The 13,348-nt window shown below is 48.5% G+C and overlaps 2 protein-coding genes and 1 long non-coding RNA gene across 5 annotated transcripts in view; 2 read left to right on the top strand and 1 right to left on the bottom strand.

The window, feature by feature from the left end:
* Window positions 1–1,697: 1,697 nt before the first annotated feature.
* LOC114817982 lies at window positions 1,698–4,905 on the top strand. The gene is made up of 2 exons (XR_003765812.2): window positions 1,698–2,080; window positions 4,766–4,905. It is a non-coding gene; the product is annotated as an uncharacterized LOC114817982 (long non-coding RNA).
* Window positions 4,906–6,898: 1,993 nt separating this feature from the next.
* On the bottom strand, window positions 6,899–12,012 carry SRSF1 (serine and arginine rich splicing factor 1). 3 transcript variants are annotated; one of them, XR_003765811.2, is made up of 5 exons: window positions 11,726–12,011; window positions 10,140–10,324; window positions 9,303–9,475; window positions 8,378–8,496; window positions 6,899–7,416 (listed from the first exon to the last, which is right to left on the bottom strand). XR_003765811.2 is itself a non-coding variant. In XM_029082874.2 (4 exons), the coding sequence occupies exons 1-4, from the start codon at window positions 11,917–11,919 to the stop codon at window positions 8,458–8,460; spliced, it is 591 nt and encodes a 196-aa protein (XP_028938707.1). In that variant the 5' UTR covers window positions 11,920–12,012; the 3' UTR covers window positions 6,899–8,457. The 3 variants fall into 3 exon arrangements, 2 of the variants coding, with proteins under 2 accessions (XP_028938707.1, XP_028938706.1); XM_029082874.2 differs by having other exon boundaries at window positions 6,899–8,496; window positions 11,726–12,012; XM_029082873.2 differs by lacking the exons at window positions 6,899–7,416; window positions 8,378–8,496 and adding an exon at window positions 8,747–9,084 and having other exon boundaries at window positions 11,726–12,010.
* A 343-nt stretch (window positions 12,013–12,355) lies between these two features.
* DYNLL2 (dynein light chain LC8-type 2) overlaps window positions 12,356–13,348 on the top strand; it is a 45,430-nt gene continuing 44,437 nt past the window's right edge. The window contains exon 1 of the mRNA XM_029082877.2: window positions 12,356–12,425. The gene's annotated coding sequence lies outside the window, so the exon portion shown is untranslated. The remainder of the gene's footprint in view (window positions 12,426–13,348) is intronic.

Raw genomic sequence — 13,348 nt, forward strand, 5'->3', positions numbered from 1 at the left:
TATTGTTAGTTCCTGAGTAATGGGCTGAACGGACTATTGGTCTGCCCCAGGAATGGTAGTATTTCATATAGCCTCAAAATGTCTTCGCCCAGACCACACCTACAGTCCAGGGTAAAAGTTTGGATTTAGCTGAGGAAAGAATAATGATTATATTTAAGGACTTACTAGATACAAGGTGATCAGGTCAGACACAGTTCCTGCCCCACTTGAGGCTCACTGCGTAAGGAGGGAATAAAGGTATTGAACTCCCTTTGACAGCTGAAGAAATGGAAACATGGAAGAGTGAATGGCCTTAGTTAAGGTCACTGCGGAAGCAAGTGGCAGTTGGGATCAGGATACAGGTCCTGCCTGCTTACCAAGGACTGTGTTCCACCCATTAGATCGTATTCCTTCTCCAAGTCAGAAAAATATAAATTCCTGAAAACCCAAGGATAGGTTGGTATATGTGCAAGAAGCTATGTCTCCTTTCTAAGGAGCCAGATTTTCACATTTCATAGAATCATTAACTTCTCTTCCTGGTCAAGTGTTCCCAAAGGTACTCTACCTATTCCCCCTCCTCCAATCTAGGCAGGTATTTGTTTCCCAGAGCTCTGGGAGAGATGTTTCATCTCTCCCTAGCTTGCACTTGGTCAAACAAGGAAAACCAACAACCTTGAACAGCTCCCCGCAAACTGCCAGAGAGGTGTGTACATCCAGGCCAGGATATTGACTAAAATCATTTTTCTTTATCTGCATGGCACTGAGTTCCAGTTGTTTGGTATAGGAGGCTTGCTTTGATTTAAAAAAAGGTATTTGGAGAGGGTGGCGGAAGACAGTTGGGAAATAGGGGATGAACACTTCTCCCATTGAAGCCTGTGGAATCTCAACTTTAACCCAGTTTACCTCAAAAGAGGAGTGGTGAAGCGGAGAAGGGGGAAATCAGTTTTAGCCAACCTCTCTAGAACAGTAGGCTGCTTTACATACGGCTGCTACAATTTTGTGTTTGCACTGGTCGAAGGATTTCTTTAGAGCCTGAAGTATTTAGACATGCAGTTACACTGAATAATAGGGAACCTAAGGTCCTATCTCCTCCAAGAGGCCTCCCCCATTTAAGCCCTCTTCTCTGGCTCACTCTCCCTCCTGTACCATCTATACACTGAGATCCATGACCTTCGGGTAATTGATATTTGCCCCACCCCCACTGCTCTTATGTACAAATCTTTATGTAGTATAAATTATCTATATTGTCTGTCTCCTCTGGACTGTAAACTCAATGTGGGTAGGGAATATTATCTTCTAATTCTGTTGTAATGTACTCTTCCAACTTAGAAAAGTGTTCTGCACATAAGTGCTCAGTAAATACCACTGACGGGAACACTGTACGTTTTCATCTTATGCACCCACTCTTTGTTGTAGAGTAGGACAAAAGCCACTGTTCTGGGGAAGTCATTCCTTTCCCCACCACAAAAATTCCTTATGGTACTTAGCTCTAAGGCAGGAGGAAGGGGGCTTTCCATCCAGGCAGAAGTTGCTGTTAACTAGTGCAAACAGCATTCCAAGGAAGATTCAGTTCTTTGGAATCTCAGCAGGTGGCATTGATCCTCTTTTCCTCAGTGATAGTGAGGTTGTGGATGACCGTTTCTCTCAGGGTGTGATTGCCTTGGGCAAAGCTGACCACCCCCCACACCCCTTTCTCCTACAAGGCTTTAATCCTTAACGGAGAGGATACACTACAGTCGCATTTGGTCTGCCCACCTCACTGACCCTTAGTGAGCTGGGCATTGTGAGGCATACAGTCTGTTCTTTGTGAGGGAAGATATTATGGGTGCATGTGGAGAGGGAAGCAAATGGATGCTCCGGGATTGACCAAATTGAGCAAGAGGGGAACTTCAGGGATATAGCAAGAAATTCAGACTGGCTGGCAACTTTCTCTGGAACAGACACTTCCTTTGACCAGCTATGGAAGTCTACTCGGCTGTAAGCAGACACAAGACATAGTCTGTTCTCCCTCATGCTTAGAATGTGAACCCAGGTTGGGACAAGATCTGTGTCTGACCTGAACACCTTCTATCTATCACAAGCGCTTAGTGCCCAGCACATGGTAAGCACTTAAATACCACAATTAGTAGATTGCTACAGCACCCTTTCTGACAGCAGAGATTTTAACTTCCCATTTTGGCAAAGGGAATGGGAGTGATGGACCTAGCACTAGGCCTCGCTTGTCCAGACTTCTAGTGTCAGGCTCTGAGATTGACAAGAGTCGACCCCGACTGCCTACTCCTGCCATAAGCCAGAGTAGGCTCCTTTGTCAGCAGGGAATATTCTGTGTTTCTGTTGTACTTTTCCAAATTCCTAGATCGGCACACTGCCTCTGAGCATTTATTACTTCTACCTCTAAGAGTGCCATTCAACCAACATCTCTCAGTGATGTTACAGTTATAAAATAAGGGCTGGGGGCCAAGAAGAAGAGCTCGCAACTTGATTTTTGAGTTGATTTACTACAGAGAGGCCATTAGCTTTGAGGCCACCTGAACCACACTTCTTCTAAAACTTAAGTGCAGTAGGATTTGAAATAGAAGCCAAATGTTCAAAGTATCCTGTGCAAGGCAGGATAGACGGGCCCCTCGCCCCCTCTTCTCTTGTTGGAGGGCTCTGGCTCCCTTCCCACAGGCCTCTCCTATTTCTATTATTCGGAGGTCTCAACCATGGATAGGGAATCTTTCTCTGCTTGCAACATCTAAGGTGGATATAAAATTCAGGTCATTCGCTGCTCCCTGTGGTTAGAATGGTTAATCCTGAGAGGCTAGTTTTTAGAAGCAAAGTGACATCATCCTAGTCAGCATGAGAGGGCTGACAACTTGAGAATTATGGCCTCTTTTTGCCTAGAATAGCATAAAGCAGCAGCATGGCCTAGTGGATAGAACAGAGGCTTGGGAGTCAGGACCTGGGTTCTAATCCCAGCTATACTGTCTGCTGCGTGACCTTGGGCAAGTCACTTCTCAGTGCCTCTTACCTCATCTGCAAAATGGGGATTAAGAGACTAACGATTCTGTGAACGAAGTTAAGCAGGACTGGCCCTTTGGTTTATGTTGTCAACAGCAACCGAACACATCACTGGTACTTAAGTTTAGTAAGTACCAGAGCCACAACTTTCCTGCTGTGGGGAAAGAGAAGGGCTTCTTTCTGTGGTTCTTTAGCCCACTGAGCTAACCACAAACAGGAGGTAGCACCTCTTACAGGGGGCACTTGGAACACCTTCCAGGTTCAGTTCCCAGCAAGATGCTGGGAGAGATCAAAAGACTCAGATCCAGAGTTTCAGAGGGCTGGGCCAAGACATTATCAATCATTTATTGAGTGCTTTCTCTGTGCAGAGCTCTGTACTAAGTGCTTGGGACAGTACAAGACATTAGTAGACATTCCCTGCCCACAATGAGCTTACAGCCTATAACGGGAGACATACGAATAAAAGCTAGAGATACATAAGTGCTGAGGGGCTTATGACATTATGACATATTGCCTGCTGGCTTAGAGACTAGTTAGTATATCAAAGAAGCTTCTGCCTACACAGAAGCACTAAGGGAAGGTGCCTCCCTATTAGGGGCAATGACCTTCGGTGGAGGACAAGACTAACCTGGAAGCTCGGTGACCAGAAACAGGAAAGGGCGGTCCCCCACTTTGGAGTTGGTGGTCAGGACTGGGAGCATTCCTCTCTTCTTCAGCTCAGATGAAGCTCTTCACCTGAGACAGCTCACTCAGGAAGGAGAGTCTAGCTCTACAGTTTTCCAAAGTGACCAGGATCCATTTCCTGGCAACTACTCCTCTTCTGGACTTAGGTCCCAGAGAGAAAAGTTTCTGTCCCAGTCTCCATTAGGCAGTTTTAATCTTATACTTGAGCTTGGCAGGAGAGCTTCCTCTGCAGAGGGACATTCAGATGAGGGGCAAATCCTAATCAGGACTGGAATTCCTTCGATTCAGAGGCCATCTGTCAAGATAATTTAAATTGCAACAGATGGAGCAAGGTTAACCTGAAAAATGACATAACCCCAAAGTAAAGCTTTTGTGGGTTGAAGATGTTGTGCCTAACACTGTTGGAATACTATACAGTAAGGTTTGTCAAAAGGGCAGGATGGAGAAGTCTTAGAAGTAGGTCACCTCTTTAGCACGTGGGACTCACTCACTAATGCAGCTCTGACAAAGATAATCTGCAGAGTGAAGTCACAAGAAAGAGTACTCACCTGAAACAGGTCCTCTAAAAGTAGGTAGCCGAGTCAGGTCATAAAGTGGGGTATGGTCTTTAGGTCAGGGGTTCCTAGCTTCTGAACTGGCTAAGTCCAGGGGATTAGGGCATCTTTCCCATGGGAAGTCTCGACCTCCTACTTCCCTGGCCCAGACCCATTCAGAGGTTAAGAATGAGGTCAGTCAAAAACCTGATTCAAGGAACACCTTGCATTTTGAGGGACTTGAAAATCTCTTATTGGAGAATCCTCCCTCTGGGGAAACAAAACAAAAAAGCACAATAAGCCTTCCATAGTATCCTGGCTGGGGAGGCTTTCATTGATGGTAGAAAATACCTTCAAAGTGCTTGAATTCATAGGAAAAGGGGCTGACTTCAGCACGCTGAAAACTCCAGGGGCCTAAATGGAGTATAAAAGTACTATTTCACCACCAATATGACCCTGTAAGGAGGCAAACATCAAAAATATTAGAAGGGGGAGACATTTCCTTTTTTTTTCCAACTTTCCCAACCCATCTTTTCTCCCAACCCCACCCCTTCCCATTTTCCTAGGGCCTCAGGATAAAGAAGTCATCTTACAGATGATTCAAGAATGAAAAAACTACATTCAGTTTGAGAATGAAAAATGAACTGCTTGGACTATGAGGACATGTTTAGAATTTACACAATAAAATCATTGAATAGTCAACTAATTTTGGTGTATTTTCTCTCATGGCCAAGGCAATAAAAAAAAAGTAAACCTGTTTTACAATTTAGATCACCAGAATACCAACTTCTTTGGCAAGAAACTGGAGGGGGAAGTGAGAGTATTTTTGGGGGGGGGGGGGGGAAGAGGAGAGAGAGGAAGAGTAACACCTAGAATGGCAAGTGGAGTACTTAGCTTTCCCTATTGCCGACTGACCCTCCTCCCAAGAAGCCCATGAGGATTTTAATCTTCAAACCAAAATGTTCTAGGAAGGCTTTAATGGTACAACTCTCACGGCTTAGATTACAGCTGCAAGGTGGTCATCTGTCTTTCAATCATTTCTGTTCTCATGCAGCGACTTCTTGGGGCAATTTTTTTCTTATATAAAATAATCAGATTGGACAGACCATGTCCCACATAGGGCTCAGTCCTAATACTCATTTTATAGATGAGGGTAACTAAGCCAGAAGTCTGTGACCTGCCCAAGGTCAGTTTCTCATCCTATCTACTCTCCCACTAAGTAACTGAATTTGTAGAAATGTAGGAAGACTTTATGCAGGAGCAGCATGGTTCAGCAACATATTACTAAGTCAGGCCTGGGTTCTGTCCCAGGCTCCACTACTTGCCTGCTGTGTGACCTTGGTTAAGTCACATACTTCAGTGGCTCAGTTACCTCATCTGTAAAATGGAGAACACTATCATGTGGATCAGGTACCGTGTGATGATTGACCTTCCCCTTTGCTTAGTAAAATGCACAATGCCACAACTTGCTTGCACCAGTCTTCCACTTTAATGGGCCACGTGCTTCTGAATCCTCACTGCACTAACACTTTCTGGAGGCTCTTTTTTTTTTAAACGAAGCCAATTTCTACAGGTTTAGAGCCTGGCTTAGAATTTCATCCTAATGATCATGGGTTTCAATCCACCCCTATTTAGCAGTGTGCATTCCCTCTAATACTTCTATTTTAGTTTTTTTTTTTAAAAAAGGATGACTTGGTGGCTTTCAGACAGCACAGGCTTGATTATACCCACAAATTTACTGATCAAACTATGCTACGAATGGGTGGGTGACAGCCTATCTGCCTTTATTTGCACCAATCATATCTATAGCCATTTTATTTCCTCTTAGTAACATACCCTCTATTGTTAGCTGGTAGGCTTTCTGCACCACCCTTAATTCAAATTCATCTAGCCTTTGTACTGAACCTCTATTGAATTTTGCAAATGAGAAGGGGAGGATACAGAGCCCAAAGTTGGTAAGGGGAAAGAAATACCAGTTAAGTGTCACTATTTTTGCTGCAAGGCAAGTTAAGGACTTCTTTGGGGGAGTAAGAGTAACATACGTAAGGGTTGCCCCACTCAGAGAGTCAGGATGACTCTCCAGATGTTTTTCGAGGGAGAAATAAGGCCAGTAAAATAGAATACATTCAACAAAGCTTACTCATTGAAACTATAGATGGATTTTTTAAAAAACACTATTTAGGATTTTGATGCAAGAGAAATAAGAATGTGGAAATAACAGTTCATGTGGTACTCACCTCAAAGTTGAGCTCCCACAGGATCTTGGAAATTTAACAGTGACATATAGACGTGTAATATAAGAGTTCCAACTAATATGGGAGTAGTGTTAGAAGATTCCCAGACTGGTAACAACTCACTTCAAGTTTCCTAGGATTGACTGAGTGGGGGTAACTTACACCATGGGTCCAATTCCACCTTTCTTTGGGCTATTTCCTGGATTTTTTTTTGAACTGCGCTTAAAAGCCTCAATAAATACAACTGAGTGAATGAAAAGCCCATCATCGACTCTTAGGACAGTTCATCTATCATTTCAATTTGCCAGCAAATGGGTGGGGAAGAAGAGGAGGAAAAAAACAAAAACCCACCACCCAAGCTGGTCACACAATTTGAGTTAGTCAGATCAGTTACCACCATAAAAAAAAAATCGTGGTAGAGTATTACTGCTGTCTCACACCAAGAGGAAAAAGGACAACCATACATAGTTTTTTTTAAAAAAATGTTTTATTTGTCAAAGAAAAATGTCATTAGCCAATTGAAAACCTACTCATTCTTCAACTCCAATTTTTCATCTTTAAATTTAAAGAAATGACTTGTCGATTTACTCTTAAGTTTTAAACAAACCCCCCCTTTCCCCTTTAAATGTTTACCATCTACTCGTGCTGAATCCTTCCAAGGAGAATGCTCCAGCGTACCTCTCCAGGTCCTCGCTTTGCTCCTTTTACCAAAAAACGCAAAATACAATTCCATCGTGCATCTTAAGGGCTCCAATCGTCAAAAATAGGAAAAAATATTCTTTGGAATAGCCAATTAAGTTGAATAAAAAAATCCACACGAATGCGGTTTGGTTGGGGCAGGAATCCACTCCTATGTTCCTGGTAATCTGATCCCGCTCCATGAATCCTTGTAATTCATCCTCCCTATCCTATCCACATTATGATTTGAATCCAATGATCCAGCTCCAAGGATTGGGATCCAGTGAGCCCTCTCCAATCCAAACCTTTATAACCAGCAAAACCAAAAAAGAGGAGGCAAAATGTTAGATACTGTAATCCAAAAAGGTTTCTGGGGAATGATGAGTTATGTCTGCCATCAGTTGAAACAGATGAACATCAATAACTATCAATTCCCCAAAACAAGCTTCTGAATGGTGAAGTTCAGATATATTTTAGAAACTTAATTATCAGACTAATTGGAAGAAGCATTGCATATTTACAGGTCAACTGATAATGTCAACATGGTTACTGTACAGTGTATTACGGGTTTTGTGGTTGCAAAAATGTTAGGTAGTTGGAAGTTTACTGCTACACTACCCACCTAAGCCTGGACTACATGTGGTGCTCCCATCTGCAATTTAATCGGTAAATCATAATAAAGCTGTTCAAAAACAGGTGTCAATTGTGAATTAGTCTAAGGAGACGGCTGCAACTTAAGATAATTCCCAACTAGATCTCTACACCATATTACTATATTTCGCTTCCACTCTGACACTTAAAAAAATGAAATAGCAACGCTATATCAGTCACACAGAGGACATGCAGATTTAGCAGTATTGATATTATACTCTATCTGGTTCGAATTCAGACATCCCATACCCACATAGACACCGCACCGACAGCAAGTCACATTAACAGCTGTACCACTAACAAATTTGCCAGTCCTTCCCAAACCAGTCAGGACTAAGAGAAAAAGGAAAAGAAAAGGAAAAAAAAAATAGGGAGGATGGGCTCAAAAAAAAAAAAAAATTAAAAGATTAAAAAGGGGGCTGAGTACACAACGGGAAAATTTAGCCACAATTGCCAAGATTTTAAGGAGCAGAGCAATTGTAGCCCACCGTCACTACAATGTAAATGTTTGTAGGTTTTTTCCAGGTAGGTATAACTACTCAATTTACCCACTGTCTTTTAGTATAAGGTCAATACTGCCAATTTCATCTGTGACAATAGCACTTGGAGTCATACCATTGCCTCCATTATTGATCTGATCCTCCTCAATCCTCCTTTTGACAATCCTAAAATGAGTGAAATGTGCTCCACAATCCTTAATCCAAAGCATTCTTAATCCATCTCTTCAGATATGTCTACAGAAAGACACATGAAAAGGCAAGATAAAAATATAAGAATTCCCCCAGTTAAGACAAGAAAACCACAAACACCCCAACACCCCCAGTTCATACGAACTAGTGAAACACGGACATTTACACAACATCACTGTTGGAAGGTCATGGGAAATGAACTAAAATGTCAACAATCCTGGCCACGAGATCACTTAAAATACAGTTTATCAAAGATATGGTGGGGAATGTTGCCGTTAGGAGCCAAGGGATATTACACAAGAACGCAATTTCAACACTTCGACCCATTTCGGATAAAACAGTTGGAATTTTTTTCTTTTTAAAAAAATGAAGATTGTACTGAGTAAAGGAAAACTGTATACAACATGGGGTTCTACAAAAAGTGTCACTAATGATCTTTTATGTACGAGAGCGCGATCTGCTATGACGGGGAGAGTAGCGTGGAGATCCTCTGCTTCTTCTTGGGGAGTAACTGCGACTCCTGCTGTTGCTGCGACTACGGCTTCTGCTACGACTACGGCTGCGAGACCGAGATCTTCCATAGCTTGGACTTCGTGGCCCATCAACTTTAACCCGGATGTAGGCAGTTTCTCCCTATTGAATAGACAGAACTTTCGATTGAAAGATCTAAGCTCGTACCTGTCTTTAGGCATGCTGACTGAATACAATTCCGTTAACACATCGGTTTCATCAACGCTATTCACCACTCTCGCTTACGTCATCCTTGCCTGGATCCTTACCTTTCAAATCCTAACGGTAAGCCCCTCGTATCCAATTCCGGCCAGAAAAAGAAATATAAGCACACAACCTACCTCGTGAGATCTAAACTTAGTGTTATCCAATTTTCGCACCGCGTAGGTCATGTCTTCTTTGCGAACAAACTCCACGACACCAGTTCCGTCTCGGAAAACATCAGCATAACATACATCACCTGCTTCACGCATGTGATCCTTTAAATCCTGCCAACTTCCACTCGGAGGCAGTCCTGAATCGAAAAAGCAGTTGATGGTCGTTACGAGGCGGAGGGGGAAAGCCTTCATTAATTTGAACGAGCAGATGGGAGAGACAGACCACCCAGCCAAAAGCCGGAGAGGATAACATCTTACGCAGTTCCAAGTATAAACCGATAGACCGGTCCCTCGACAGACAACCTGCCAGTGAACCAACGGTCGGAAATCCTCGTCCTGTTCGAGGCCTAAGCCGGGAACGATCCGACAGCGAGTGCGGGATTTGTTAAGCGCTTACTACGTGGCAAGCACCTTACTATGCGCCGGAAAAGCCGATCATCAGGTCCCACATCGGGCTCACAAAGGAGAGGAGAGAGCACGTACGCGGTACTGAAACTCCCTTCTACAGGTGAGGGGACTGAGCCATGGAAAAGCGATTCGTCCGAGGCCACTTGACTGACAAGCGTCAGACGGGATCGGAACCCAGAATCCGTGCTCTTTCCATCAGACCACGCTTCCTCTGACAATTTCGAGGCTTTCTGTCCCTCTAGTGGGGGCAGGGGAGCTACCGGGAGCCGGTCAGACCGCCGAGCTCCTCGAGTTCGCCTGTCTTTTGCCATCCTCTCCACCGCAGGTAGCGGATGCCTTGGGTACATACTGGACGCTCGGCCAAGGCGGCCCACCCCCGGCCTCGGTACTCACCGGAGACGATTACTCTGTACTCGGATCGCCGGGAAGGGGGGCCGTAACGGCCCCGGGGGGCTCCGCCGCCGCCTCCCCCGCCGCCGCCTCGGCCCGTCCCGCGGCCACTCCGGGGAAACTCCACCCGCAGGCGGTATCCGTCGTAATCGTAGCCGTCGCGTCCGTACACCGCGTCCTCCGCGTCCCTGCCGGCGGGGAGAAGGGGGAGCGGGGGGTCAGGCCGCCGGACGGAGGTAGAGGAGACTGGGGGGAGGGAGAGACAGAGGAGACCGGGGGGTGGGAGAAAAACAAGAGTAGACGACGGGGGGAGAGAGAGACGACGGGGGGGGGGGGGGGGAAGACACAAAGACACAGACGGGGGGAGAGACAGACACGAGGGAGGGAAGAGACACAGACACAGACGGGGGAAGGGGCACACACAGGGACAGAAACGGCGCAGAGACAGAGACGACGGCGGGAGAGACAGACGACGGGGGGAGAGAGACAGACACACAGACGACGGGGGGAGAGAGACAGACACACAGACGACGGGGGGGAGAGACACAGACGACGGGGGGGGGAGAGACACAGACGACGGGGGGGGGAGAGACACAGACGACGGGGGGGGGAGAGACACAGACGACGAGGGGGGAGAGAGACACAGACGACGAGGGGGGAGAGACAGAGAGACGACGAGGGGGGAGAGACAGAGAGACGAGGGGGGAGAGACAGAGAGACGACGGGGGGGAGAGACAGAGAGACGACGGGGGGGAGAGACAGAGAGACGACGGGGGGGAGAGAGACAGAGAGACGACGGGGGGGAGAGAGACAGAGAGACGACGGGGGGGAGAGAGACAGAGAGACGACGGGGGGGAGAGAGACAGAGAGACGACGGGGGGGAGAGAGACAGAGAGACGACGGGGGGGAGAGAGACAGAGAGACGACGGGGGGGAGAGACAGAGAGAGACGACGGGGGGGAGAGACAGAGAGAGACGACGGGGGGGAGAGACAGAGAGAGACGACGGGGGGGAGAGACAGAGAGAGACGACGGGGGGGAGAGACAGAGAGAGACGACGGGGGGGAGAGACAGAGAGAGACGACGGGGGGGAGAGACAGAGAGAGACGACGGGGGAAGAGACAGAGAGAGACGACGGGGGGGGAGACAGAGAGAGACGACGGGGGGGAGAGACAGAGAGAGACGACGGGGGGGAGAGACAGAGAGACGACGGGGGGGAGAGACAGAGAGACGACGGGGGGAGAGAGACAGAGAGACGACGGGGGAGAGAGACAGAGAGAGACGACGGGGAGGAGAGACGGAGGGGGAGGGGCTGGGCGGGTGGGCGGCCGCACATGCGCACCAGGACGGGAGGCGCAGCCCACATGTTCTGCATAATAGCAGCCATTACCTCCCCTCCCCCCTCCCCACGGGACACGCTACACACTGCGCGACCCGCCTTTCCCCCCGCCCGGCTTCGGCGCCTCAGCCCCAAATCTTCCACGAGGCCGGGGAGGAAACAAAAGGCTCCGCCCCGTAGTTCCTTCCCCACCGCCCTCCCTCGTCCCTCCGGCTGGTCCACGGCGCCCCGCCCCCCCCCCCCGGGCCTCACCGTGGATCCTCGAACTCCACGAAGGCGAAGGGGGGCCCCCCCCGCCGGTTCTTCAGGTCGATGTCGCGGATGGCGCCGTACTTGTAGAAGACGTCCTCGATGTCCTTGGTGCGGATGTCCGGGGGCAGGTTGCCCACGTAGATGCGGCAGTCGTTGTTGCCGGCCGGGCCCCGGATGACGCCTCCTCCCGACATGGCGGCGGAGCGCGGACTCGACGGCCGTTCCCCGTCAGCGGCCGGCGGAGAGGACCCGCGGCGGCACCACGTCTCCCGCGGCCGCTGCAAAATGGCGCCCTTATCTGCCTCCGCCGCGCACGGATACGGCGCCGGGACGGGGAATGGCGGCCGCCGCGTCTACTGCGCACGCGCGGGAGCCTAACGGGAGGGGACGCCTCACCGCGGGCCACCGCGAGGTCCGTCTTCCTCCGCGGCGAAAAGTAATCCCCGCCGATCCGTCGGCGCGGCCACCGAACCCGAGGGGACCCGGCGGTCGAGGAGGGGACGGGTAGAGAGTTAGGGAGGCTCGGACGGCCGTCGGACCCTCCGCCGCCGTCCCCGGTCCTCCTCAGGGGTTTGGCGCCTGAAAGGGCGGAGTGAGGCCCGGCTCTCGGGGCGTTGTCCCAGCATGCCTCGCGACAGCAACGGGCCTTGGCGGGAAAAGAGGGCGGGAGGAGGGCGGGGGAGCCAGGCCTCGGAGCCCAGTTAAGTAATCACCAACATCATTAATTCATTCATTAATGTTGGGATTTGCTATTTACTGCCATTGTTCTTGTCTGTCCGTCTCCCCCGATGAGACTGTAAGCCCGTCAAAGGGCAGGGACTGTCTCTGTTGCCGATTTGGCCATTCCAAGCCCGTCAAAGGGCAGGGACCGTCCCTATCTCTTTCCGATTTGGCCATTCCAAGCGCTTAGTCCAGTGCTCTGCACATGGTAAGCGCCCAATAAATGCGACTGAATGAATGAATAAGCGCTTACCCTACTTAAAACTCACCTCCTCCAAGAGGCCTTCCCAGACTGAGCTCCTCTTCTCCCTCTACTCCCTCTACCACCCCCCCCTTCACCTCTCCGCAGCTAAACCCTCTTTTCCCCCCTTTCCCTCTGCTCCCCACCCCTCCCTTCCCATCCCCTCAGCACTGTACTCGTCCGTTCAACTGTATATATTTTCATTACCCTATTTATTTTGTTAATGAAATGTACATCGCCTGGATTCTATTTAGTTGCCATTGTTTTTACGAGATGTTCTTCCCCTCGACTCTATTTATTGCCATTGTTCTCGTCTGTCCGTCTCCCCCGATTAGACCGTAAGCCCGGCAAATGGCAGGGACTGTATCTGTTGCTGACTTGTTCATTCCAAGCGCTTAGTACAGTGCTCTGCACATAGTAAGCGCTCAATAAATACTATTGAAAGGATTGAAAGAATGTGCAGAGCACTGTTCCAAGCGCCGGGGGAGATACAGGGTCATCGGGGTGTCCCACGTGAGGCTCCTAGTCTTCATCCCCATTGTACAGATGAGGTGACTGAGGCACAGAGAAGTGAAGTGACTTGCCCACAGTCACACAGCTGACAAGTGGCAGAGCGGGGATTCGAACCCATGACCTCTGACTCCCAAGCCAGGGCTTTTCCC

Source organism: Ornithorhynchus anatinus, chromosome 17 (genome assembly GCF_004115215.2).
Source record: "Ornithorhynchus anatinus isolate Pmale09 chromosome 17, mOrnAna1.pri.v4, whole genome shotgun sequence".
Classification (NCBI taxonomy): domain Eukaryota; kingdom Metazoa; phylum Chordata; class Mammalia; order Monotremata; family Ornithorhynchidae; genus Ornithorhynchus; species Ornithorhynchus anatinus.